At 45.4% G+C, this 27,976-nt stretch overlaps 1 protein-coding gene across 1 annotated transcript; it reads left to right on the forward strand.

Annotated features, from left to right (window-relative positions):
- The first annotated feature begins 6,958 nt into the window (after positions 1 to 6,958).
- Positions 6,959 to 27,701, forward strand: GAD1 (glutamate decarboxylase 1). The gene is made up of 16 exons (XM_042874764.1): positions 6,959 to 7,028; positions 8,693 to 8,755; positions 12,493 to 12,651; positions 13,209 to 13,451; positions 14,246 to 14,336; positions 18,685 to 18,797; positions 20,135 to 20,250; positions 20,335 to 20,414; positions 20,617 to 20,671; positions 21,380 to 21,496; positions 21,651 to 21,715; positions 23,766 to 23,844; positions 24,800 to 24,949; positions 25,806 to 25,913; positions 26,409 to 26,498; positions 27,528 to 27,701. Exons 1-16 carry the CDS (start codon positions 6,959 to 6,961, stop codon positions 27,699 to 27,701), a joined length of 1,773 nt encoding a protein of 590 aa, XP_042730698.1.
- Positions 27,702 to 27,976: the final 275 nt, after the last annotated feature.

A 27,976-nucleotide genomic window follows, 5' to 3' on the forward strand; every position in this document is an offset into this window, starting at 1 on the left:
AGAGTAAGAAAAGCCTCTATTTGCCGACAGTGAGTCGAAGTGTTGCCAAATGATGCTTTGTGTGCTCTTTTCTTATGAGAATCAAATTATCAAATAATAAAGAAATGGTCTAAGTTTATAGCTCTTGCAGAAATAATTGGTTAATATTCATTCAATTAGATGTGCTTGTATGCAGACTTCTTTTTTTTTAATTGTCTTTAGTTTCTGGGGTGTCTCTGTGTTGTGTTACTTATCATTCAGTAATTCCTCATACAAATCTGTTTGGGTAAATAAGACCAATAAGATGTTTTTCAAAAGTGTCTGAATCTTACTCTTTGTATGGACACTGCTGAATCACGGCCTGAACCTCTGATTGACCACCTGAGGTGAGCAATGAGTCAGCCCTGGGAGCACAGGTGAAGGCAATTCTCCTGTGCTATCGGAAGGGATGGAGCCTGGCTGCACCTCTCCTAGACCCCATTTCAGAGCTGACTACCAGTGGGGGAGGATCTCTTTTGGAGATAGCTCCTCTTGGAGTCTTCTCAGCAAGTCTTACTTGAGAAAAATTTACAAGAGTAAATTTTCCATCCATTCCTCTTTAGTGTGATGACCTGTTTAGGCTAACTTTCCTGTATATTTCTTAATTATAACATCTGTATATTCATTGATTACACACTCTTACAAGGCTTCACATTTCATCTTTCTTGTAAAGAAACTACTGCAAAGAAAAACTTTTCGTTCCCAATTACTTTAAAAATGTCTATTGTCTGTTTTCAGGGGCCAGGCTGCAAACTGCCACAGGACTTTCCATAGTCCGCCTTTGGCAAACAATGGATACATTAATGTCTGAAATAACTCAGAACTAATTGACCCCAATACACAAGCTGAGTTGTGGATCTATTTTAGATACTGAAGAGGAGAATTCTGTATTCTTCTACACCCTAAAAAGATATGTTGGTCATTTTGCAGTCTGCAGATCCCTAATGCCTTTGTATACAATTTTCTGTGAAGTGATCACTAGAAATACATCTCTAACTTCAGGCTTTTCTCTATGATATGAACAGCATAAGCTTGGATATGTCGAATTATTCATAATTTTTGCTGCCTTACCTTCAGTTTATTTAGCCTGGACTTCTACTAAAAGAGATTATTAATCTCTGAAGAAATAAGTCGTTTTGTAGATAAAAGCTGAGGAGTGAAGTCTCAGGTTGATGTTCTCTCATTGTGGCCAGAGAGTAACGCAGTCAGCCCTCTTACCTGTTCTGTAGAGAATGTGGCCATCAGAAATCCCAGAGCACTACCCCTTCCCAGACATTTCCTTGAAACTCTTACAACATTAAATCTACATTAAAGTTGTAGGGAGATATTATACTCAATTAATTGTTCAGAGCAGTGCTGCTCTTAATCTGCTGTGCATAAGCTTTAAAAAAAAACAGCAACAACAACAAAAAAAAACTTAAAAATAGCATGGCTAGGTTTTTGTTTCTTGTTCTAACTCTAAATGGCTAACACCCACTGACATGGCTGCAGTTCTGCTTGTTCCTGTGGTTGTCTCCTAGAGCAGATATCAAAATGCCAGCAAAAAGCCAAGAGCATTTGGTAAATGAACACTTGGAGAGAAGTTCTGAAGGGCCAAAGTAGAGGACAGGAATTTATTACTTGAATAGATCTGAATAATGTGTAACATTAATCTGAACTTCAGTTTGGGAACAAATGTGCGCAGTTTGAATCACGTCATTTGATCAAGGGGAAGTGCATTTTCCCTAAAACTGATCCTTAGTTTTCTCGTATAATCTCCAATACTGAATACTGGAAAGAAAGGCATGTGTAACAGCTGATTGCTTTGCCTTAAGCTCATGCACTCCTCCATTCCTCAAAATAGGATGCATCTGCTTATTGTGAGAATTCAAACAATGAAACTCCTCAGATTTGGAAATATAAACTGCTCATTCAAATGGGGGGGGGGGAATTCTTTCTTACCTGTCCTTTCTGTCTGATGGGTAAAATATATATTCATATTGTCCTGCCTCTATATTGTGGTTCTACAATGTGCTCGGTTTGCACCTTGCTGTGTGCTAGCTACAAATTGTTTCTTCTTAAACTACTTTTATTTCAGCCACGTGCATTGAAGCTTCCTTTTTGGATAGGAAAAAAATATATATATTTGTAAATTTCTGTTATGTATCTAAAAAATAGCAGAGGAATCAGGCTTTTCAAATACGTTGTTGCAAAAGGCCTGATGTTTTACTGGTGCTAATGTTTCTTTATGTGAAGCTGTCAAGCTTTTAAAACCAAACCCTGACTTGACTATCACAGAGAAAAGAAAAGAGGGGAAAAAAGAAAGGAGGAAGAAAAATAAAAGGGCAAATGCACAGCTATAGAAATTCTGGTAACTGTTGAGACCTAAGAAAGCCCATACCTGAGAGTGATTTATGGTTTAAGAACAAGAAAAGCCCGTGTTTCCTGTCTCCAAAAGATTCTTTATGAAGTATGCTTAATTTAAATAGATCATATATTAAAAGATCTCAGAGTTCATCTCTATACATTCATTCTGGGACTGCAGATCCAAATTGTGTTATCTCCTGCAGCAGCATTACTGAAATTACTGAATGTTCTAATTGTCAACTGATGCCCTCCAATGGGATAAAAAGATACAGCTCAGTGAGGCGTGTAATGATTACAGCAACAAATCACAAGGGGAGACTCGGGGCATTGGCTGTCTCAGCTCCGCAGGGTTAATGATGGAAGTTGGAATTAAAATTCATTTTAAACACAGAGTAAACAGTTGCAAGTCCTTAAAACCAATAGGGAGCAGATTTACTGGATATAATGCTGTTACTATTTGTTCATACTATAATTACAGCTCTACGACTTAAGTATTTTTTTGTCTATCTAGATAAATAAGTCTTTCTGTTGTCTTTTATTTTGATCTGGTTTGGAAGTTAAGGAGTTTCTTTTCTTCCTTATTTGCTGGCAGGTACTGGCAATGGGGGTTTGCTCCTGTTGTTGCTTTGGGATGTGAATTATACTTGGGGATATTTTTCTGATGGAGCAGGTCAAAATGGACAGCAACTCATGCCAGCGTGGATCAGAAAGGGGGCATTCTGCAGCAAGAAGCCACAAAGTATGTAAAACGGTGTGCTTTGGATTAGACTTCTCCAAATGCCCTTCATCACAGCAGAGCTGAGTGCTCTAGCTGGCAGCTCTCCTTGAGCTGCCTTTGAAATGCAAGTACTGGACAGAGTCCTTGCGACTGGGACAGTTGTGTACATCAGTGACTGGTCAATGGCAAAACCTAAAGCTACCTCTGAACTTCAGTGAACATTAATGAGGTGTCATAAAACAGAGAGCACAAGTTATCTTTAGAATAGAGGTGTCTACCTAATTTCCATTTGTAGATCTAGACAGGGCAAGTAATTAGAACAATCATTTGTTAGTTTTTCTCAGCATTGTTCTCAGCATTCTCAGTTGTTTTTGGTGGGTTTTTTTGGTTGGTTTTTTTTTTTTTTCAATCTGTTTGTATTTTTTATCAGTGCAAGTGAGAGCGAGAACAATTCTGAATAGCTTTGTTTTGAACTGTTTTCCAGTTCTTCTTTTGAAATTTGTCATTTAAATTATTCCATTCCAACAAACACACAGGTAAACGAGACATAACTGTACCAGAAATTGTGATGAAGGAAAAAAATACCTGATGCAGTCAGCGTGGGTTATAGTAATGAGGTATTTGGTTATACATTGTTATAACTGCATGTTTAAAAATAAAAAAATCAGAGGCAGCAATGACAAAAACACCTTGATACAATGTCAGGACCACCACAGCAGCTGGGCATGCACCTGGCTGTATACGTGGTTATGAAAAGAGCGTGCGCTGCAGGGGTGTTCAGTGCTGAGCGCGCAGTGTACCTCCGGACATGGGGTGCTGTGCGCATAGGATGGCTTTGGGGCTCGGTCTCTGGCGGGGGCACGGAGCGCCGACAGCTGCCTGCCGCCTCCCGGCCTGCTGGGCCTGGCCTTGAGGTACAGCGCCACCTGGAGGGCCTCGGGGGCGGCGCCAAGCCCCGTCTGCGTCGCTCCCCACAGCGCTCTGCCCGGCCGGCGGTGCGGGGCTAGCAGCGCACGGAGCCGCGCGGAGCTCTGCCTTCCCCGCCTCCCTCGGGGCCGTTCGGAATCGCTCGCGTTCGTTCGGAATCGCTCGGGAGACGCGGGGCGCGGCGGGCGCTGTCCGTGGTGCCGAACCTTGTAGCTCAGAGGTGCTGCGGCGGCGGAGCTTCGTGACCCGGCTGCTTCCCCTTGGGACTGGAACACGGTGTTTGCTCCAGGGCACGGTGCGGGGGGGTGGCACCTTTCAGTGATGGATGGCTTCTGAGGTCTTTGTGTGATCTTTCGTTGATTCCTTACTCTGCCATCCTGCCACGATTTCCTGTGAATGTCTATTTCCATTTGTAGGGACAGTAAGCTACAATTGTATTTCCCACGCTCCACGTCATGCAAACGCTTTTCCCGCTTGTCTGAAACCACCTTTAAACACCATCCCCTGAAATAGATGGCAGAAGGTCACGTCATCCCAGACAGTCAGCACCTCGGTGTGTCTGAAAGCTGACTCGGGTGCTCTCGTTGTTTGTCCTCTGTGTCCACTTCCTAGACAGTAGGTCTGCTCGGCACAACAGTCGCCTTGGCTGCATAATGCCTCAGTCTGTCGCTCTCCTTTCCATGGAAGAGTTGAAGTTTCTGCCCTTCACCTCAAGCCCCTCAGGAAGAACACCTCCCCGTTGCCCTGCACTCCGCAAGTGGCTGAATCCTCCAACCCCACCTGGCTGCTTCCCTCCTCCCGTCTCATTGTGGATTCTTTCCAGCCCCTTACATGTCGTCTCTGTGAGCAGAGATTGCTTTGGGCGTCTGCGTAGTTACCACAACACGTCGGTGCCTAGCACCACATTCACCGCCGTGATGTGTCAGCAAAGCATTGCTTGGGGTGTGGGGTGGGAAAACGTGGATTTAGGACTGTCGGAGGTGCAAAAACAAATGTTCTGCGTTTTAGCAAAAGGATGGCAGGTGTAAAGCGGTAATCCAGCGGTAGCACTGGGAGAGTCACTGAGATCCAGATGTTCCCGTGCGGCCAGGAAGGCACCAAGGAACCGTGGTGCCCGTGCCTCTGCCACCCTCTGGCGGAGGGAAAGAGGCGGTGAAGCGGGGCGCGGGGCGGGCCGGAGCCTGGGGCCGGAGGTGAGCCCGGCCGCCTCGCCTCCACGCCGCTGCGTTCGGCGGCACGCCCGGAGACGTTGGGGCGAGCGGGCGCTGTCTAGGGAAAGCGGGAAGCGCCGCCGGCACCGGGACTTGCCAGGCGGCGAGCGCTGCGTGGGGGGCCGGCTCAGACCGGGGGCCTGCGCGGCGGGGCGAAGCGGGGCCGCCCCTCCAGTCTCCGCCTCAGCCCCGTGCGGAGCGGCGCGGAGGGGGCGGCGGCAGCTCTGTGACTCATGCCTGCGTCGAAGTAGCTCAGCCGGCGATTCACGCTTTTAAAAAAGCAAATCCGAGTACTTCTGGAAAGAGAAAAAAAAAAAAAAAAAAAAAAAAAAAAGTCAGCTCGCATTAAATTCCGCCGCGCGATTGGTATTCCGACGTCGTTTCTGGTGGAGTTTATAAGCGGCGAGTCGCTCCCGGTTGGAGTCGCGCTGCTGCCTGGGCTCCGGTAGCACGGCGGTCCGCTCGCCCCTCGGTAAGTCTCCGCTCATCGGCGTCCTATTTACAAACCTTTGAGAACAGCTTTCAGGATCCAGAGCTTTTGTTTCTCCTAAATTTGGTTTTGATCGCTGTCGTAGCTGCACAGAGATAACGGGTATTTCGAGACAGCCAGCGCCTTAGACATCGCGTTAACCTGTTACTTCGCTTCCAGGCATTGTCTGGAGAATCGCTTCTTCTTATGATCGTTTTCTTTTTCATCTTAAAAAAGCAAAATACCTGTTTATCATTGAAATTATCGATGCGTTGCGTTTACATGGGGACGTAAATCCGCCCAACAATGGCAACGAACCGTTAGCTACCGACGTGAAACCAGCAGCTAACAAAGAAAGCTCTCGTTCGTTACCGCGACCTTCATTTTCTTTGCAAGGGCAATAAAATAAATCGCAGGTAACTACGGCGATGAAAGGACGAGCGGGGCCCTGACCCGGCCGTTCTCTGCCGACACCCGGGTGCCGGAGGGTGGAGGAAGGAGCACATCTGGTGGGATCGGGGCCGGTCTGCTTCCTCCGGCCGCCTTGTAACATCAGCGCCGGCAGCTTGCATGGCAAACGGGCCGTGCTGGAGCGTGCTTTGCCCCTGATTTGCTGAAACGTGTGCAAACGCATACATGCATGACGCGTGTCGTTGGGCTTGGGCAAAAATGCACCTTTGTTGTGGCGGGGGTTTAGCGGTAGGACGCTCAGCCTGGCGTGTGTTTCGGGGATCGGCTGATAAGGCACGGCGATGGGCTCCGATTGGGATTGTAAATCGTCATCGGGGCCGGTCATTTCGAAGCCCGCTCCCCACATTGGCTTCCATTTGACGCGAGTCACCTCATCGCCTTGCTCAGCGGCCACCGATATAATTGCGATAGACTTCACGGTCCGCTAAACCCGTCGTACCGGCGCAAGGGTAGCGCCTCGGCATCCAGAGAGGGGACGCGGCTGCTCTTCAGCCTCTCGAGGCATCTTCCCTGTTTGACCCCTCCGGAGCGGCCGCCTCCGCGCCCGGCAGCCCCACTCGGCCCGGGAGCCCGACCTGTCCTGGGACCCGCGCTGCTCTCCGGGGGCCGCCGCCTCCCACCCGCCGGCATCCACGCCCCCCCGCGCGGTCCGCCAGAAGAGCGGGCTTCTAAACGCGCCTTCTATCCTTTCCTTCCTTCCTTCCTTCCTTCCTTCCAGTAAATTCCTCGCTGCCCACTCGCCTTCGGAGGAATATCGAAGGAAAGCCGAACTCCGGGCACTGGGGCTGTTCTGAAGGGATGGCTTCCTCCGCTCCCTCGTCCTCCAACGATGCTCCGGACCCCGCCCCAGCCAATTTACGACCCACAAGTAGGTTTTATTATTTTCCTCGTTTAAAGCGTTTCGGAGGCTCTCTCCGCTCAGGGTCGGGAAGCTCCGTTTCCAAACGAAACGATCGAACAGTGCCGCCTGTTCCGCGCCGCCAAACAAGGTGCGCGAAGTGCTCACACAAAGGAACCGCCTCCCAGAGGCAGCGGGGTCTGTGAGGCGGTGAGAGCCCCCCGCAGCCCTTCTCTGACTGCCTTGCGGCCACGTCTGACGGATATGGGCGCTGAGCTGAACCGCGGGCGGCCGAAAAATGGGGATGTTGTCGGGGCGGGGGGAAAACGAATCTGTGGAGGGGCGAAGTTACAGCGGTGGCTCAAAGCGGGTTCTTCCCCCGCACATTTTATAAATGCTAATGCTAGCGCTTCCTCTCAACCCTCGCTGAAGCCTATAATCAAGCGAAATTGGGATGCTAATTGCAGCTTTTCAAAGCCTTGTATCCCTAATTGCACTGAATTCTCTTTGGGTTATTGAGGTGCGAGTGGGAAGCGGAGGCTGCTGCAGGTGGATGTGGGATCAGCTGACTGCTGGCTGCCAAAATACTGAAACAAACGAACGGCTCGGTGCTATAAAGAGCCAGAGACAAAGAGCGGGCGGCAGGAAGAAACGAAAGGTTGAGCGGCACAGCGGAGAGGGATCTGTTATTACCCTGGAAGGGTTGTCGGAGCGATGAGCCATGGCTGTCATTGTCCCGCGGTCGGGGGGAGGGGGAGAGCGCTAAGGCTGCCTCCACCGGGGTAAAGGGCTACACAGAGGGGCAGTGCAAGAACCGCACCGCCCGACCCCGCCGGGAGGATCCCTCTGCCGGGCCCGGCAGCGCTCCCCGCTGCTCACCGAGCCCTGAGCCCGGCTCCGGACCGCTCTCTTCCCTCCCTCTCTGGTTCGCCATGTCTGCGGCCGTCCAACAGCCCCTGGAGGCGGTGCGGGATCGGGCGTGGAGCGACGGGTCCGTACTCCTCTGCCTCGTCCCAGCGACAGTCCCACGGCTCCGCCGCCGGCGTGGAAGCTGGTCTCCGCGGCTCGGCTGTGCATGGGCCGAAGCGGGCTCTCCTTCCACCTCAGCCCGGGTCCGTGATGGGAGCCCCGCCACCCTCCTCTCCCTGTCTCGGCGGTGCACGGCCGGGGCGCGTTTCGCATTACCGGGGAAGAATTCGTTCCCGTCGGGCCGGCCGCGATGCACCACGCAGGAGCCGTGGGACTCCACGTCGCCTGGCGTTTCATGGGGCGCTTAGGGCCGTGCAGCCCGTCTGAACCGTCGCGGGCAATGGGTGTCGGGTAGGGCCGGGACGGAGCGTCCCCGGTGCAACTGCCGGCGGCCCACAGCGCGGCCCCGGCTCAGCAGCCACGTCCTTTCATCGAGACGAATAATATTATTCACCCAATTAATTCCTGAACTCGTCTGTAACCCCATTTCACGCCACTTTATTTTAAGCTGCCGCTTCCCTGGAGCCCCGCCAGTACATGATGGGATGCTCCGGCCCCAGGTGCCGTTCTCTCTCTTTCCGGCGCTGTCGCCGCGGGGAGGAGGAGTCCCAGCTGCCCGCCGAAACGGCGGGTCGGGGAAAGAACGAGATGGGGAAGCGCAGGGCACGGCCGCGGTCCCACCGAGGTCCCGCCACGCCAAGCAATGCCTCTGCCCTCTCTTGCAGCCTACGACTCGTGGTGCGGCGTGGCGCACGGATGCACCAGGAAGATCGGCCTGAAGATATGCGGTAAGTCCTCCCGCGGAACGCCCCACCCCGAGCTCCGGCACGCCTCTCCGACCGCGCTCCGTCGGGGCACGAACCCCTCCGCCCCAGCACCGGACGCACCGGCCTCGGGCTCCCCCTGGCGGGCTTTCGCAGCTCCACACTGTGCCCCGGGTGCGCTCCCAGATGTCCGGGCGCGGGTGGGACGGCCGCTGCCCCTCCGCCCCTCCTGCGGCCGCCGGGGTGCGGGGAGCGGGGCCCAGCGGGAGGCCAGCGGGGGCTTGGCCGCCTCTCTGTCTGAAATTGTTCAGCCTTATCGGAGTAGAAAATAGGGATCTCCTGGGAAAAAAAAAGATTAACGAAAGCCTTATTAAAGAGCAATCCGTCAGCGGGCTGCGCTGGTAAGATAGCGCTGGCAGCCAGTCAGCACGCAGGCACATGGAACGCAGAAGGGGAAACAAATGCACAATCAGATCGCGATGTTAGAGCAGGAGATTCATTTGCAGATAACGTGCTGTCGTCCTGCTCCGGATTTCTCAGCGGCGCTTTCGCTTTCGGAGACAAACAGGCTGATTTTCGTTTAGGATGGCAAGAATCGTTCTGCTGTGCCCTGCGAATATGGACCGGATTTCCCATTCTCCTACTGCCTCTGCGTTGGTTGTCGGGGGGGAGAAATGGACGTTTTGTCCAAGCAATGACATACTTGAGCCCCTTGGCCCCCCCCCCCCCCCCCGAGCCGAAGCTCACTCACTACACGTTTCGTTACGTGGAAGTTTGGACTGAAAAAGGACGAGGGTGCAAGTGTGTGACCTGAGACGTATTAGTGATCCCATCGGCACCCGGAGGCATATTACCGACAGCCGCTTGGCTCTATAAATAGCCCTGGGCCGGGTGTAATGGAGCGTTCCCCTTCGCTGCTGCGGCGATGGGCTTCTCATCATCGTTTTAATTTAGCCTGGCGAGCAGCACTGATGCAGTAACGCCCCGCTGGGCCCGCTGCGCGCCGCCGGAGCGGGGTTATGGGGGGACAGCACAGCTCCCTCTGTGTGGGTGCAGGTTCAGATACACTGGAAATGACACGCCCCAGCACCGCTTGGGGTCGGAGAACGGCAGGAGCGTGTAGTGCTGGCTTTCTGAAGGGAAATCAAAGCCAGCTCGGATGCTGTCGGGTTTGTTCTGTTTTTGGTTTTGGTTCTGATTTTTTTTGTTGTTGCTGTTTTTCTTTGTTTGTTTCCCTTTTCTGGCTTTTTTCTTTGTGTTTGGCGAGACAAATATTCCATGCCCATGGGGCTCGGAATAGGGGGGGTCGATCGCAACTAGTCTTTGTGCTCTGCTGAGCCTTCAGCCCGGGATGTGCCAGCTCCGCGGAACGGACGGGAATGCTGCCTTCGGGAAATACATGGAGCACAGCGCTAAGGCTGCCAACCCCCAATCACACGTGCTAAACAAGGCAACGTCAAACTGTTACAACCACTATCTCCTCGTCCATGCCTTTCGCAAGACGCTGTTCCGACACTAAATGCTGAGCCGTCACAGAGCTGTGGCAAAGCAGCGCCTCGGGTTCGTTCCTTTTTGTGTCACGCAGAAATCGATTCGCTTTGAGAATGCGAACTTGAAATAAGGCTCAGCTCACAGGGAGCGCGGGTTCTGAACAAAGGGTGGCTCGTGTATTGATGCCTGACATTCCCGGTAATTACATACCAGAGATTTACGTGCCGTTTCCCCTCTAACAACGGACCGGCGTCAGGATGAGCCCCTTACCTGCCTGAAAGCCACTGTCTGAAGAGAGCCACTATAAAACAAAAATAATAATAATAGCATTTTAAAGAGGTTTCAGAGACTGTCACCGCGTGTGAAGTGCGGACAGTTTTCTCCCTGCGTCCGGAGCCGCGTGCACGGCTCCTGCAATTAGCAGCGCTGCCGGGGCCGATTCTGCAACCATTTGCTTAGGATCGGTGGAAACACAGCGTAAGAAAACCCGCTCAGGTGCGTCGGCAGCTGCTCGGTACCGGCTGATGGCCGCGAGCAGCGCACGCCGGGAGCTCGGCTCGTGCCCGGAGCACTCGGGATTCACGCTGCCTGTGGAGAGCCGGGGCGCAGCGTGAGTGGGGAGCCGCGGGGCCGTCCCTGCCAGAGGGCTCCCACGCCGCCTCTTGACGAGTCCCGATGTGGGGTCACGCAGATCCGCGATCGCTCCGGGCCCGAGGAGCTCCTTCGCAGCCCGCCCTCTACTTGCACACGTTCGGCCTCTTCATGCACGTCGACGGGAACGTCTGCCAGAGGGGCACGATGCACCCCTGCTGGGAAGCGCTGCGCTCCTCGTCCCTACCGGAAAGGCGTCCCTGCCAGCAGGCCGTGCTCTGCTTCACTCTGGATCTCTGTGTGGTTTTCTTTCCAAGCGGGACACAGGCGCGACCCGGTCGGGCATGGAAGGAACCCACGAGCCAAGGCTGTCGCACTTCCCTGCGGCCCGGGCAGCACCAGCAATGTGAACATCCTCAGCTAGAGCCTTCAGCAACGCCCCGAGCCCGGCCCAGCGGCACCCTACTCGCGCGGAGCCGAGAAGAAGAACGGGCAGGAAAGTACAGCGAAGTGAGGCCACGGCTCTGGGGAAAGATAGGAGCTCCGGAATTCAGGCTGAACTGCACCAGCTTCAGTGTTAGCCGTCCGCCCAACGAGTGGGAGCCCCTGACTCACTGCGAGGACCGTTAGTGGCGGTACCAACGCAGTTACGTACAAATAGAGCCCGTCGGTCCCGAACTGTGAGGAGCCTGGGGCACGCGGCCAGCAGTGAAGAGCGCCATGGAGAAGCGGCGCAGGGGGCCGCGGAGGAACGAAGTTCCAGCGATGGTTTTCCTCGCCCCGAAGTGTTCATTTTTGCCGATCAGCCCCCAGCACGGGGGGGAGTTGGGCTCAGCTGTTCTTCAATCAAAACAAAACCGCAGAGAACGCAATGGCCGCCTCGAGCACTGCGGTTTAGCCTGGCTCTGCTGCCGCCTGCCCCAGGCACCCCGTACCGCCGGGAAGTCGGAATCCACTGCCTTCGTTGGCAAAGGAAAGGGCAGCGCCACGGATGTTTTGTCAGGCATCATCTAATTCAGTGGAACAAACCCTGAAAAGCGGCTGTTGGCCGTACTCTGGTATCGCAGGGAGCACAGGTCCTAAGCGCCGGTGGGAGCAGAGCCCCTGGGAAGGACGAGGGCAATGGCAAAAGCTTTGGGGCTCGTTCTGCCGCGGGCACCTTTCCCTCTGTGAGAGGGGAGAGGGCTCGGTGGGTGCTGCCGCTGCCCGGAGGGCACCAAGGAGGAGGACACAGAACGGCCGCCCCTCTCCCATGCCTTTTGTGCGTGTGAGCACCACGAGAAGCAAAGTGGCCCTGATTTTCATCATACATTATTACCCCTGTCTGTTAGGTCCATAAACTTCGCCTGCAGGCTGAAATAGCATTGACTCATCCTGAACTCTCTTCCAGTGGCTGATTACTGAAGTGGAATCTGTCTGATCGACTTAATAAGAATGTACCACTGCACTAAGTGACAAAAATTTGTTTTTTGCATGGCTGGGTTTTTGCAGTTGATGGCATTTTGAGCTCTCCTCCTGGAGGCAAATAAGCCCCATAAATGCTCTTATTCCTGACCTCATTAGTCAGATCCAGAGCAAACGCTGCTTTGAACTGTTATCTAGAGAGCTGCTGTAGGTATTTCGAAACATGTTGGGAAGTGAGAAAACCCTGACCTGTGCACCTTGCAATAACGATGTAGGGTTCCTGCAGAGGACCAACAGCCTGGAAGACAAAGGACGGATCGTGGGCTCCCTGAAGGAGCGGCAGTCCTCCAAGAACCTGCTGGCGTGCGAGAACAGCGAGAGGGAAGCCTGGTTCCGCCGCACCGAGACGGACTTCTCCAACCTGTATGCCCGAGGTAAGTGCTTCTGCAGCTCCATGCTCCCTTGCCAGCCTCAGCCCGGGCTGCTGCTCACTGGGGAGCTTTGGAGGAAGCCGTGCGTGTGTTCGCTGAAAGCCGCGCTGGCGGTGCTTAAAAGTTTTTTGAAATGCAATTTGCTGTACTTTCGATCGTCTTCAGCTCAGCTCCAGCTGTTCCTCCAGGGTCACTCCAGAGGCAGCTCGCAGGAGGAGCGCAATTTCGTATTTAATTAATTTCCCCTTCAGTAGATCAGCAGTAAACGGCCTGTGGCTGCTAGTATAGGACCGGAGATGGGGAGGGTGGGGAAGGGGTTGTTGTTGTAGTTGGGATTTGGGTGCTTCTGGGAGGCGAGCAGCCAGTAGTGTTGCACTGCCGCTCGTTCCCGTGGACCCAGTAGCCCCAGGTAGCCAAGGCTCCGCCGTGCCTCCGTCCCCTCCGGCAGCGCTGAGCCGGGGCCGCGGCTCCCAAGAGCCGAGATGGCTGTGGGCGGCCGGGAGCTCTTCACTTCCGCCTCTCGCTCCCTAAGCGGGAGCTGACGGCTGCTTTGCCCGCAGATTTGCTACCCGCTAAGAATGGCGAGGAGCAGACCATGCAGTTCCTGCTGGAGGTCGTGGACATACTCCTCAACTACGTGAGGAAGACGTTTGACAGATCCACCAAAGTGCTGGACTTCCACCACCCGCACCAGCTGCTGGAAGGCATGGAGGGCTTCAACCTGGAGCTATCAGACAACCCCGAGTCCCTGGAGCAGATTCTGGTGGACTGCCGGGACACGCTCAAGTACGGGGTGCGGACAGGTGGGTTCCCGCACAGTACCGGGTAGGGTCACACACACGGCCGGCGCTCCGAGGCTGCTCTCTATCCCGCGGGACGCTTCAGTCGGGCCGCCCCGGACAATGCAAGTGGTCCTGCCGGGCCCGTGCTGTCCCGCTGTCGCCAGTGCAGGCCCCGGCGCTTTTAGCAGAACCCAGAAACACGTTTTTAAGACGTAATCTCCTTCACTTGATGAAATGCGAGCTGTCTGTACCTCTGGGGAGCAATATCATTAGGTAAATGAGAGCATAAATGACACTGAATTTGCAGTTTTTCTTCTTTATGTTCACCAGACGTTTAATGCAAAAGAGAATGAAATCCCAGAAATCATCAGTACGGGAACCCCGCGGAGTTCAGCCCGTTCCCGGGAGCCGCCTATCCATCCGGGTCCTGACGCGGTGTCCGTGCGCTGGCACTGCGCTGAGCACGGAGCCCCGCTGCCGTCCCGTCAGCTCCCCGCTGGCACGTCGGTGCCGTGCCCCTCCCGGAGCCGCGGCCCGGGCACGGCTCCCTCGGATGGTGGTGGGAGATGACGGGGTGGCTCTTGGCATAGCGCCCCGAATCTCGCGTCGCGGCGACGGCGAGCAGTGCCGGTGAGCGCTGAGGGGCTCTCGTGATAGAAACGTCCATTAACGTGATGCTAACGCTCTTACATTTATGCAGTTGTTTAGGAAGCGCCGTCGGCTGTGTCGCGAGTGCTGCGATTTGTGGCAGACGGCATAAGCTCGGGGCTGCGGAGCTGACAGAGCCGCTCTAAGCTGCTCTCGTTCCCTTGCAGGTCACCCGCGCTTCTTCAATCAGCTGTCCACGGGCCTGGACATGATCGGCCTGGCGGGGGAGTGGCTGACATCTACCGCTAACACCAACATGTAAGCTGCCGCGCTAGGGTCGTGCTTAGCTGGCTATCGCCTGTCGCGACAGACATGCACTCCAATGCTGATTGCTTTGTGTCCGTTAGAAGTGTCTCCCCTGACTGTAATGCAGAGCAAATAGTCATATAGACTGTAACCCCCGATAAACCCAAATATCCCAGTGCACACGGTTAGTTAAATATGCCAATTCTAATATAAAAATAATGATCTGATCCTTATTGAACAACGTTAAATAATCCTCATCTCTCAGATCACTCTTACTGATCTTTTCCAGATATATTTTTTAATTGTTTGTCTCTAGACTGGGTAATTCCATATTAGTATCAGTGGAACACAAACTATGTAAAACAATTGCTTGTCCTCTTCTTGGCTTCAGATGTATCAGAATTGGGCCACCACCTGTCTCTGTGCTGCTTATGGGTGTCCTCAAAAGGATTAAAACATATCACTGAAAGTTAATGTGGTGATAGGGAAGGAATTGCTCAGACTAAGGTTTGTGAAAGCAGTACATGAATAAATAAAGCACTAAAAACTAAGTTATATCTAAAATCTGTGGGAAAACCACCTAGATTTTCTTTACCTTGATATTATTGAAAGCTTAATTAATGAAATTAATGCAAATTAATCAATTTAATGAGTTAATGAAAGTAAGTGCATGGTATTGTGCTGAATTTTTGCAGTAAAGAGCATAATGCACAAAGAAAACTTCCTGGCAGTTTTTGTGCTTTGATTTCTATGTATTCCAAAATGTGCCTTCCCCTTTAGCTCTTCTTTGGATGTGTTTTAACAGTAAAGCTGCCTCTAGTCCAGGTACCTTGCTGCTTATTGGCAGAATGCAAGAAATGTAGCTGCAGATCTGAACGTGAGCTTTTTTCCTCAGGTCCATCCACAAGCAGGTGCTCCGTTAAGTGCAGCTGGTTATTAGCAGTTCTATGTAGATTGCAAGCTGTGCCTGTTCTGTGGCATTAGTACTAAGGAAAACAGTATCAGGTGCTTCAGCCAAAGCCAACCTGCCCTTTACAATTATCATCTTTTCAACTAGTGTTGTTGCAATATATATAATGTATTACAAAGGACTCAGGTGTAAAAGCTGTTTGGGAAAGCAAAACAAACAGCACCAGTGTACATTTTAATAGTAAAGCAAGGGTTGCAGGGTGCTCTTTTCTCAGTGCCATGAGTAAAAGCTAAAATGTTTCTGATTGCATTTCTGAAATTGCTTAAATATTGTTCCTCTGTGACAAAAACAAGCTTTAGAGCATCATTTTGCAGGCCTTGCTCCTTTCGACTGACCGAGTTATCCCAGCTTAAGTCTCCTTTTGTAATAAATGAAATTGCACAAATATGATAAGGGATATCACAATTCAGCTCTGTGGCAGGCTGTGATAACCTTAGGAAATGTTGCCATCATTATTAAGAACGTCACGTTTATTCAGTTCTGAAAAGCAACTGTTTAATGAAGTTGCTTTTGTCTTTCTTATTTTGGTTTTAACAGTAAGTTGTTGAATAGCTAGCTCTGTAAAGCTAACTTCTGATCCATTTACATGAACATATCCTGCAAATAATTTTCTGCGAGCATCTGCATCTATTTATTTACATGAAGTTTGCCAAATGGAAAATGGCATATTGCTCTTTTTTTTTTTTTTTTTCAGCCAGTCAAGGTCAACATGATGTGCCTTAGAGTAACACAGTAATTGCAAGTATGGTTGAAGCAAAGTGTTTGTAAAATACGAGTTCAGAGCGCTGACAAGGTTATTAACAGTGGCTGGAGCAGCTCTTTGAGCTCTGGGGAGCATACCACTTGTTTTGAGCAGCGTTCCAGCACAGAAGAGCAGCTTCTGACCTTTATCTAGGAGCGGCTTTCACCTTGCAGTTACACAACCATGTAATGCAACAGTAACGTTGGGTTGCAGTAGTGAATGTCCTCCATTTGCCATTTTTCTTTTCCACCTGCAAAGAGACCCAAAATACTACTGTGCACTTAGAGGAATAGATTATTATTCTTTTTTTTTCTCAAGAGAATATTGAGTAACAGAAACATCTGCATTCTCTTAGGAAATATTATATTGTCATTAGCAAACATTCCTTAAATGTCACTGTGAAGACAATAGATTAAATTAAATGTAATAAGCTCCCCACATCAACTTGGAAATAACATACCAATGTGTTATTTGTAGCTCAACCACTGAGCATAGGACTTTGCTGGAATCCTCAGGTGCTGCCATTATTCAGTCAGCTCTGGGGGTCTGTCACTTGGGGGCTGGAGAGCAATAGTATGATCTGGAAGTTCCCTTTATGCCCCTGGTAGCTAAGATGAGAGAATTATATTTATAGTATTATGCATCATTGCTTATGAAGATGTAGCATATAAGAATGATATACAATGCTTTATATTTGTCCTGATAAAAATGCACCTGCCCCTAGGTGAGTGAAGAATTAGCACTGGCCACTCCTAACATAAACCCATTTGTTTCTTTTGTTAGTGAAGACCTAGGGCTCATGACTAGTGTTAATTTATAGAAATATCTGTAACTGTATACCAAAAATGAAATCAGTATGTTTAATCAGGAGATTGGGTGTGAAATACAAGTTCTGGGTCTTACAGAAATTTTCAAAATCGTTCAAGTTTAAAACAGGCAATGATTTGTACTGACCTTGAGCAAGACATGACTTTTGAAATTGTAGCCATCTTCTAACACAACTACACTGCCCTATTACTTACAACCATCCACTGTGGTTTTTTAATTTCTTTGTCAGACTTCAGGGACTCAGAAAATAATTGCAGAATAAAATCAATAGACACTATTTTACTTGGATTTTGGTACATTTTCAATTTCCCATGTGATGTCTTAGTATTTTATAAACAAAGATCTTGCTTAATATTGTGTGCTTCTTGTATAAACGCTGAAGTCTTTCAGGAAGCACATGCGGGTGAACGTGCCAGGTTTCCAGATAAAATTCAAAATGCATTTAAACTGATGGAGAAAATCACTTTGACTTCAGTTTGTCTCATATATAGGATACACAGTACACTGCTGAGCTCCTGTTGGCTTCAGGAGGGCATCCTGTCTAAGTAGAGGTTGGAATGTGCCTCAGAAAAGGGTTTTCTTTGAAAAAACACAGAACAAAATGAACTGTGGTGTTTTTTATACTGAGAAGGTTGCATGCATCAACTGGTTTGTTAACATTATGTCTCTGTAATCATTGGTAGCACCCAAATTCCAGATTGGTATTCAGCTGTCTGTCTCTGACAGTTCTGATCATGATGAAACCAAAAGAAATTGCATTTTTTGCTTCTCAAAATAGCAGCGACAGCTGAACTTCAATATTTTAAACTAAACAGTGTAGACATAAGTGAAATATATGCTTTCAGGAATAACTTGTGCCCCTAGGGTCTGCCATAATAATTCTCAGTGTTATTTTAGTATTAAAGAAACAACATGTAAATTGTGGTGAAATTATTTACATTGAAAACAAAAATGATCATGCAGTTTCAAAGTGTCAGGGTGTCACCCTCCTAAAGATTCTGTTTAAAATCACAGCTGGAATGCTTAGTTTCTTTCTGCTCCTATGTTCTTTCCCCCCCGCCGTCCCGCTCTATCCCCCCCCCCACCTCTCTATCTATCTATCTATCTATCTATCTATTTATCTATCTATCTTTACTTATTTATTTATTTTCCTTGGCATACCCAACACTCAGCTTATTTACAGCAGTAGCAATTTATCCATGTAGTTTCCTCCCAAGAAATGGTTGTATGGCTGTCACTTTCCATTGGCAGATCTGTCAGTGACATCATGGCACACCAGGCTATGCACTCCTTTTTGCCTTCAGTAAATGGGTACAACCGTTGACTGCTGTCTTGTATTTGTAATTGGTAATTAGAAAATCATCATTTATAATTACTCTTGACAGTTATTGATCACATGGTATTGTAGAAATAAGTTGTCCTTGGAGATCATCAACAGAATAAATCCACATCATTAATTGTATTTAGACTTTGGAGCCCTAGCTCAATAGTTCTAATTATGGCTGTGGTTAGCTCATTGAAGTTCACTGTTTTAATAAAGAATTGTCACTTTGAGAGACGAATGTGCGGCAACATAGCAGTCAGAAGCTCTGTGATGGAGAATATTAGGTCTCACGTTGGTTGTAATAGAGAAGTTATTGGTATTGCAGGTCTTTATAGACCAATATTTCACATATTTTTTTTCTGAGCATATTTGCTTGCATAAGGTTTGCGATATCAGATCCTTGAGTTACAGAAAAATTTTTAGAATCTGAAGCAATTGATTGTGTTTTTTGAATCTGTATTTAATTTTGTTTGTTTTGTTTGCTTTACCCATACAGGTTTACATATGAAATTGCCCCTGTTTTTGTCCTCATGGAACAAATAACACTTCGAAAGATGAGAGAGATTGTTGGATGGTCGAATAAAGATGGTGATGGAATATTCTCACCTGGTGGGTTTTTCTCTTGTGTTTGGAGGTTTGATTAAAATTTCAGAAGTTAAAATAACCATAAGCTTTGTCTGAATGTCCACTTTCTGTGTGAAATATCTGCAAGACCAAACAAAATGTCAGAGTTTTAGAAATAGGAATTTCCTACATGAAGTATATGCATTGTTCAAGCATCCCACAAAGAAGAAAAAAGAGACTTTTATTTTCGAGTATGTCTATCTTGGCTACATAGAACACTGGTAACATTTTTAAAGCTTGGTTACAAATTCTGGAACATGGTTAGGCATTTAAACACCCTTTGTTGTGCCTTATTTCTTGGGCTGCTGCCCTCCAGAACCATGTCCTGCTATTGAGAAAAAGAGACTACGTGTAACTTTCAGAAAACCAGCTGGATTCCCAAAGTATGGTTCTGAAGAACAGGCCACAGTTGTCTTCCTGTTACGGTGGTATAAAAGCAATCAGCAGTTGTAGATAAGAATGGGAAAACACGTGAAAGCCCCAGGTCTGTGTCTGGATAATGGGCACCCAACAGTACTCCAGGTATCTGGGTTTGTTGATGAAGGGAAGACCATCCTGATTCAGAGAACAAAGGACAAATATTACCTCCTTTTGGAACTGCCTGCATAAAATCCAGGAAAGCACTCTTGCTTGATTTCTAGTCCCATGTGTGAGAAAATTTTTGCCAATGTTCTGGTTGATAATGAAATAGTAGTGAAATAAATTCTCCTAAACTTTATGGATGATATTCTTCTTACTAAATTTTGACATCTGCATTGTACAGCTAAGGTATCTGGACTGGGCTTTTTGTAGAATAAGAGAAAGAGAAAAAAGTGTTTTTCACAACGTGTTCACATTCCTCAGATGTATCAAAATATACCAGTTGAATCAGCCTGAAAGTACCTCTTTCTTTAAACTCATTATGAAGGTAGCTTAGGATTACTATCTTAGTTGGAGAAACCTATCTTTTAGGCATCTGGTTCTGTATTTACAGATGAGATGGGATAAATCTATACTGTACATGACTTTAGCCTCAGGAGAATTTGATAACTTCCCATTTTTCTTACTAACAAGAAGCTGTCCTGCAAAAGCAGTACAATGAAAACTGATAATTTTAGGAAAGTGTTACAAAATAGTAGCAATTGAAAGAGCTGATAGATTAGGCTACTGGTATAACTTTCTAGAGCATCTGTTCTTATGCTGCTTAGACAGATGCCTCGCTTTTCAGAGATTTACTTTTCCTAGTTCGCTGTCCCTTTCCCTGATAATGCCAATGTGTCTTTGGTATAATATTCATTTTTTCTTATCGCTATTTTAGTATTCATTTGTTTATTCATTCACAGGAGGAGCCATCTCCAACATGTACAGCATAATGGCCGCACGCTACAAATATTTCCCTGAAGTCAAAACCAAAGGCATGGCTGCAGTCCCTAAACTGGTTCTCTTTACCTCAGAACATGTGAGCTTACACTTCTAATTGTTAATTTATTGATGTACATTTTGTTATTAAATGAGCCCTCCATATGCACGTGCTTTCCTGCAGAGTCACTACTCAATAAAGAAAGCTGGAGCTGCACTTGGATTTGGAACAGAAAATGTAATTTTGATAAAGTGCAATGAAAGGTAAGATGGATGCTAATGTTTTGATATATTAAATGTGTTCATCTGTTAAATTTGTTTTGGTATACTTAAGGTCTGGTTCAATATAGTGTGTCGAGTTGCTAATCACCTGTTGAGAAAATGCTATTAAGTTATTTCAACTGTAGCTAGTATTTCTATATACAATCTTCAATTTTCTTGGTCTTTGTTTTTACAATCATTACAGAGGCAAAATAATACCAGCTGATTTGGAAGCAAAAATTTTGGAAGCAAAACAAAAGGTTTGTAATTTTTTTTGTCTTTTTTTTTTTAAATAGTGCTTAAATGTTTGGCTTAATAAAATGTGCTGCTTTTTCCTTGGAAGGCTGAGGGGTAGCATTAAATAAATACATTATAACAACATAATCTTGTAATAGTATTTTTCAGATTATCTATTTCTGTATTGTTTAGGGAATTATCTTGCAGTGGTTTCTATTTACATAAATACATTCATAATCTACATAAAATACTAAATAATGTTTTTTCTTTTTTTTTTGTTTTGTTTATATATTGTCTCACATCTGTATTTTATGACTTTTTAAAATAACTTTCTCTTTGGAAATACATGGAAAAATGCTAAAATGAGAAATTAAAACTATTTTTGCCAAACTTTGATGTTTGTTTCAAACCATCAAAAATTCTGATGAATGATAATCCTAAAAATTCCCTTAGCTTCCAAGTGTGAGAGTGCAGGGTCAGTAACTATAGCCAGTAAGCTTGATTTTTAAGCATTCGTTGTTATTCCTTGCAAGGAGAAATCTAACCATTTTATATAAAACCACCAAAGTTAATGCTACCAAGATCGTTCTTGATTTCTTAACTTTACCCTTGCATACTCCATAGAGTTGCAGTTCACATTTGTTTCATCTAATTCAAAATCGTGATTTTCACTTTTTATTTTTCTTGAAAGAGGCTGAGTTGTGTAAATAATCCTGTTATTTGCACTGTAGGGATACATTCCTCTCTTCGTAAATGCAACTGCGGGCACAACAGTTTATGGAGCCTTTGATCCAATACAGGAGATTGCAGATATATGTGAAAAATACAACCTCTGGCTCCATGTAGATGTAAGTAATTGACTGACATGCTATTAGTCAGGCAATGGAGGATTTAGGTTTACATATTTTGTCTTGAAACAAAATATTTATTATCCTGAGTAAGTTAAAATATGTTAGACTTTTCAGAATGACAAATCTTCTCTTTTGTTCTCATCTCTTCCAGGCTGCTTGGGGAGGTGGACTCTTAATGTCCCGAAAGCATCGTCATAAACTGAATGGAATAGAAAGGTACTGCACGGTTTGTTAGTAATCCTGTTATTTAACTTAGTGAAGTACATGACATTTCCAGCAAATTCATCTTTTCATGAATTTGTGAATAAAGAATTTAAATATTAAATTAACTAGAAGTATAACAAACAATTCTGTACAAGACAACAGTGAGGTGTATATATACATCAGAGAAAGTCAAGTTTCCAAGAGATTCAAAGGAATGCAAGGATATCACTTGGCAAAAAAATGGAGAGGAGAGTGTTCTTGGCATAGTTTTTAAGGGATTATAAAAATTGTCTCCAGATTTCTCCTGAAACTGTTCTGTCATAAAATGCTGCTCATCTGAAGAAAAGTCAGAACAGCAATGAAGAACCAGAATCATAAGATCTTCCTTATAAGATCTTCCCCCATCACTGCAAATATCAGCTTCCAGGAAAGTAAAAAGAAGATCTGAAACAAGCTCTACACATCCTCTTTAATAATTACCAAATTCCTTCCTTGAGATAACTGTGCCAAATGTGGACAATTTCTAAAGGCATAAATGAGAGCAGTGGATGAAGTTCTTCATTAAATAGACTTTCCCATTGGTGGGCATCTCGTACTGTAAGAAAGAATGGTGTGTGGCAGGAATGGTAGGAGAAACATACGGGCAATTCTGGCACAGTATAGGATGTTATAGCAGCTCTGAATCAGCAGAGCAGTATGCCAAATCCAATTTGCTAGTCACAGGCAACATATCTTAATATGAAATTGGTATTGTAAAAACAATTTATTTTACCTACGCTAGTTTAATTGGCACACCTACTTAACCTGCTGGTCCACACTGCCTAAGGAAGCTCTAGAAGGAGGGTACACCCTGCAGATGCCACACTATGCCACATTACTCTTTCGCCTGAGATATGCTTCTATCCAGCCTAGTGCAGATGGAGGTTGGATTTCTATCTGGAATCTTTATGGAATATGTGGTCTTCAGATTAGAGTGAATGAATTGTCCTGTTGCCTGAAACAGGAACTGTGGTTGTGCTTGTTTTCTGGGAGCAGTGGGTAGGAGTGGGGGAGATCACTTTGAAATTTCATTCAACGATGTTTAAATAAGTTGTTACAGGCGGCTCAGGCTGGGTATTAGGAAAAGGTTCTTCACCAAGTGGAGCTTCAATCACTGGAACAGCCTCCCCAGGGAAATGTGGCACCGTGCTTTCAGGTGTTCAAGAAGCATCTAGACAAAGCTTTTAGATATATAGCCTGTTTTTTTTGTGTAGTCCTGTGTGGAATCAGGAATTGGACATGATGATCCTTATGGGTCCCTTCCAACTTGGGATATTCCATAGTTCTATGATTGCATGAACATATGTGTAGTCTGTTAAATATCTTTACGTGGTTTCCTTCTCTGGAACATGCAGTGAATCAAGGGATATTTGGTAATTAATAGCTTGGGGTGAGGAGGTCAGTGGACATATTATGTTGGTACATTTATTTTAGCATCAACATTAAACTGTCTAGATTGATATATTAAAAATATAGAATGTCTTATCTTGGCAATTAAATTAGATGATCTTGTGCATCCACTTGCATGTACGCTTAAGGAGTCTTAACCTTTACACACAGAATGGTAGGATTATAAAGTTTTATAGCCTTTTAATGGTCCATGGGCTTAGCAAGATAGCACAGAAAAGGCCACTTTTGGCTCTAGCTGGAAAACCAGATAAGCATTCAAAATGAATTTTCCTTTACTTTTACATTTCCACCAACTGTTCAGCAAATAACTATACTTTTCAACAAAGTTGCTGTTACAGTTAATCAATGCAGTCTGACACTAATTAGCTGTTATTAATAATAATATGAACTGATCAGCAGTCTGATATTTGAAGTCAACACGAAAATCCCCTTTACTGGACAATACAGCTGGGAAAGGAGAGACAGACCGGAGGCAGTAATAATCTCCATAGTGAAGTCAGCTGGTTAAAAATTCTGTATGTTTCCAGCTCAAAGCAGATAACTAAGGCAAACTCCAGATTGAATTTCTCTTTTTCAGACCTGTCTGAATGTGTATGTTATTACTTATTTTTAGAGCTAATTCAGTCACTTGGAATCCACACAAGATGATGGGAGTATTGCTGCAGTGTTCTGCCATTCTGGTCCGGGAGAAGGTCGGCTTTATATTTAGTAATTAAAAAGTTAAAAAAGTTGTAACTATCAAATTTTGCTTTTCAAAATAATAGTGCACAATCATTTGGGTTTATACTGTACTTAGGAAATCGCTATTCTTTTATGTTTTATTTATTTATTTATTTATTTATTTTGTCAAAGTTGGAAGCAATACGGGTCAGATCCTCGGCTGTTGGATCTTTGCATATTCTAACTGCGCTACAGCTATGCTTGTATACTTGCACCTGCCTCTTCATTCTCCTGGTACACGGGATGTACAGCAGTGATCTGAGTGATTGGTCACAGTCTAAACCGCTTAATTGAAAAAGCTTTGTTTTTGTTTTTTTTTTTTTTAATCTTGCACGGTATTTTAAAAATTTCTGCTTAACATATAGGAGTTTTCTCCTTTCTGTTTTCTGTGTAGACTCTTACCCATAATTTATAAGTTTCTATTGGCTTATAGGCCATCATTTTAAAAGCAGCAATTGTGATGCACCCCTTCTCCTTGCTTGCTAAGCAAAAACCATCCAGGTTTGATAATTAGTGTTTATAATCATTACTAGAGTTAGGTGTCAGTAAATTGGACAAAATATGAAGTTGGAGACTTCAATTTTTTTTTCTACATTTCTTGTAGCTTTATGCAGCCCTGAGAGGATGCAACTGTCACCTACTATGTAATTTAATACATCAAATATTTGGGTCTTAAAACCACAGCCTTATGGTATGAAATGAACTAAGTTAGTGATGGAAATTAAGAATCCAAATGCATTTGAGGAAGTTCTAAGGAAAACACCTGAGTTTATGAAATCTTGTCTGTATCTCAGGTTTACAAAACGTTTTTCATAATTTGTCCATTTACAGAGCAATTCTTCTGTATATATTTGATATACAACTTTATGTATCATTAACATGCACATATGCAGTATGTTTCATGTATGTACGTATTTTTCATTACAGGGTATTCTTCAAGGCTGCAATCAAATGTGTGCAGGATATCTTTTCCAGCAAGACAAACAATATGATGTATCCTATGACACCGGAGATAAGGCAATACAGTGTGGTCGACATGTGGACATTTTCAAATTCTGGTTGATGTGGAAGGCAAAGGTAAATCATAAAAGCCCACTTAAAACATCAGAAGTTATTTATTTAATTTATACATTTAATGCAATGGAGGGCTTTCTTAATACCTGTGTAAACACAACCTCTAAATACACAGATACGTGGTCAGAAAAGAACCGCTCAGCTAATAGAACAATGTTAACCACCAGTTCATTTGGCTGAAAACGGCAAGTTCTAAGTCACTAGATCAGTGTTGTTCAGGAATGGTCCTGCAGTACAGTAATGAATAACAGTGTGCTTCCGATATTTTTAGTTTTTCATTCATATGCAGAAGTGTACTTTTTAAAAGTTTTGTTTTTCCTATTTCATGTATTATCAGCACTCATCTTTTTAAAGAGATTATGATGATCTTTCAGAAGATCAGCTGCTACAAAAGACCAGTAGGTAGGCAAATGACTTTAAGCAGATAAGCTTTTTAAAATACAGAGTTCTCGCAAACTGTTTAAATGAAATAGATTACTTCCCAAATCTTACTCTTTCCGTTGGAATTCTCTTCCATGTCTGCAGTCTTTCAGCAAGAACTGGGAAAACAAGGCTTAATGTTTCAGTTTTTAGAAACTGAAGAAAACTAAAGGTACTATATTAAACATATCAAAAGTCTTTCCTGTAATCATTATAAATGCTCTTAGGAACAGAACAGAACCCAATGGTGATTACAGTTTGTGACCCATTTAGCTGCTTCTGATGCAACTGATTGACTTGACTTCTAAATTGCTAGAAATAATTCCACTAAACGTTGTATGTCTGAAGCCATTTTAGAGTGAAATGTCTCCGAAAAGATGATTACATCTGAGGAGGAAAAAGTACTTTGTGATTAATACTAACTTTCTTTTTAAAATAGGGTACAGTGGGATTTGAAAATCAGATCAACAAATGCCTGGAACTGGCAGAATACCTCTATACTAAAATAAAAAACAGAGAAGAATTTGAGATGGTCTTTGAAGGAGAGGTAAGTTTACTTTCGCTTAACCAGTGTGTATGGGCCAAATTTATGTATTTTGCAATTTATGAATGTAAAGCATGAAGCTACATTAATGCCATCTATTTATGCTGAGATTCCAGGTGCCACCATGTATTTCACTGCAAATCTGCTGTTTTTGCAATATCTTGCGTTACTAGTGCCACTGTATAAAGTCTTTGATAGAATAACTTAAATATATTGTCTCTTCATTGACTATGAAAAGGAAAATAGAGTTACCCGTGTAGGGAGCCTTGAAAGCAGTTCCCTGTAACACTGCATGAAGGTAGAAGGCATTTGCCAGGTGGCATTAACATGCTAAGATGGGACAATGTATAAGAAATCTCATATGGCAGATGCAAAGGCTTAGTTCTGCAATTCTTTTTTTTTTTTTGGCTTTCAGATCTGTGCTAAAGTGTATCGGCCCTTAAAGTACGTGATTGACCTGTATTTCTTTACTCTGTATGTGTTTGGTTCTTTTTGCAGCCGGAGCACACGAATGTATGTTTTTGGTATATTCCACCAAGTCTCAGAGGTATGCCAGACTGCGATGAGAGACGAGAAAAGCTGCACAAGGTACAAGGCTTATGCTAAATGCAAAAGTATAGTCTGCTATTTCAGCCCAAAGTATTCTTTTTATTAAAAATAATACGTGTCTGCATTCTCAAGTTCTAGGTGCTAGGACCAACATTCTCCCATATCTTGTTATGGCTTTGATATTTATCTCGAGCTGAGGTCGAAGTCACGTTTTTCCTATGAAGCAAAATACAGAACACAGTCAGGCTTTGTTTGTCTGTTCCCTATTGCTCCTGTGGTTCCAAAAGTGTATTGGCATGGCTGGGCTCACCTAATACTGCATATTAAGACTGTTGGAACAGTATTTCTTATAAATGAAAGTGAGGAAGTGTAACAGAGGCAAATGCACAGTACTGCAAAACTGCTGGAAGGTTTCCACAGCTTATGCTAGCAGAAAATATTCCTTACATCAGAGATCTTCTTGAGAAACTTCTGCTGTTCCTACCTTGTCCCTTTAGCAAGTTGACTGTGAGAATAAACATGTTTTCATGAAAAGCATCCATGGCCCTCATAAAGTTGATTCTGGAATGAGTTTTCCAAAAACAAAACAACAACAAAAGAAATACTCTCTCATCCCCAACATTTCTTGACCTCAGAATCACACGTATCTCTTTTATCCAAAGGCTGTAGTAGAACTGTGCACATTCAGTACTTCTCTCTCAAATGCTCAGGATATAAGAATAATGATAATTAATCAGGACATACAAATTATGTACATTAGATATATTAGAATATTATGTTCTGAATATATGAGGATGCTGCTAGTCTCTTAATCAAAAAGATTTCTTAAAAGATCAATATTATAATTGTCAATTCTACTTCAAATACCCAATCTCTGAAGCTTTCCAGCTTTCTCTTACAGATCTTACATTGCTTTTCTAAACTGTCCATTTCATTCCTCTTTGTTTTCCCTACATTTAGACAGCTTGCGATATTCAAAGAAAAAATAACAATTCTCAGAATCTCTTTTTCTCTCTCTGTCTCTCTCTTCGTGTCCCTCCTCCCCTCCCTCTATTTTCAATTCTAAAGGTGGCACCGAAAATCAAAGCCCTGATGATGGAGTCAGGTACTACCATGGTTGGATATCAGCCTCAGGGCGATAAGGTCAACTTCTTCCGAATGGTCATCTCAAACCCAGCAGCAACTAAGTCTGACATAGACTTCCTCATTGAGGAAATAGAGAGATTGGGGCAGGAGCTGTAGTACAGTGGATGAGTTATTCATTTCTCTAATTCACTGTTTTCCAGTACTGGTTATTTTTTTAACCCAGTTCTGCAGAACATGTTTTAAGGAAATTCTCTTTCTGTAAGTTTCAATCTCCTAAGACGTCCTTAAGCAGCGGCAAAACCTTATAGGCTACTGAAATATATGTGTATTGCTAGATCACTGTACTGAGGGAAAATGTATTATCTTGGAGTTGAAGTACTGTTGACTCTTAGATTGGTCTTGTTTTTTGTCAGCAGGAAATTAGTAAGTGT

The sequence above is a fragment of the Lagopus leucura genome, unplaced genomic scaffold (genome assembly GCF_019238085.1).
Source record: "Lagopus leucura isolate 7727_CA_CO unplaced genomic scaffold, USGS_WTPT01 Super-Scaffold_100012, whole genome shotgun sequence".
Lineage (NCBI taxonomy): Eukaryota > Metazoa > Chordata > Aves > Galliformes > Phasianidae > Lagopus > Lagopus leucura.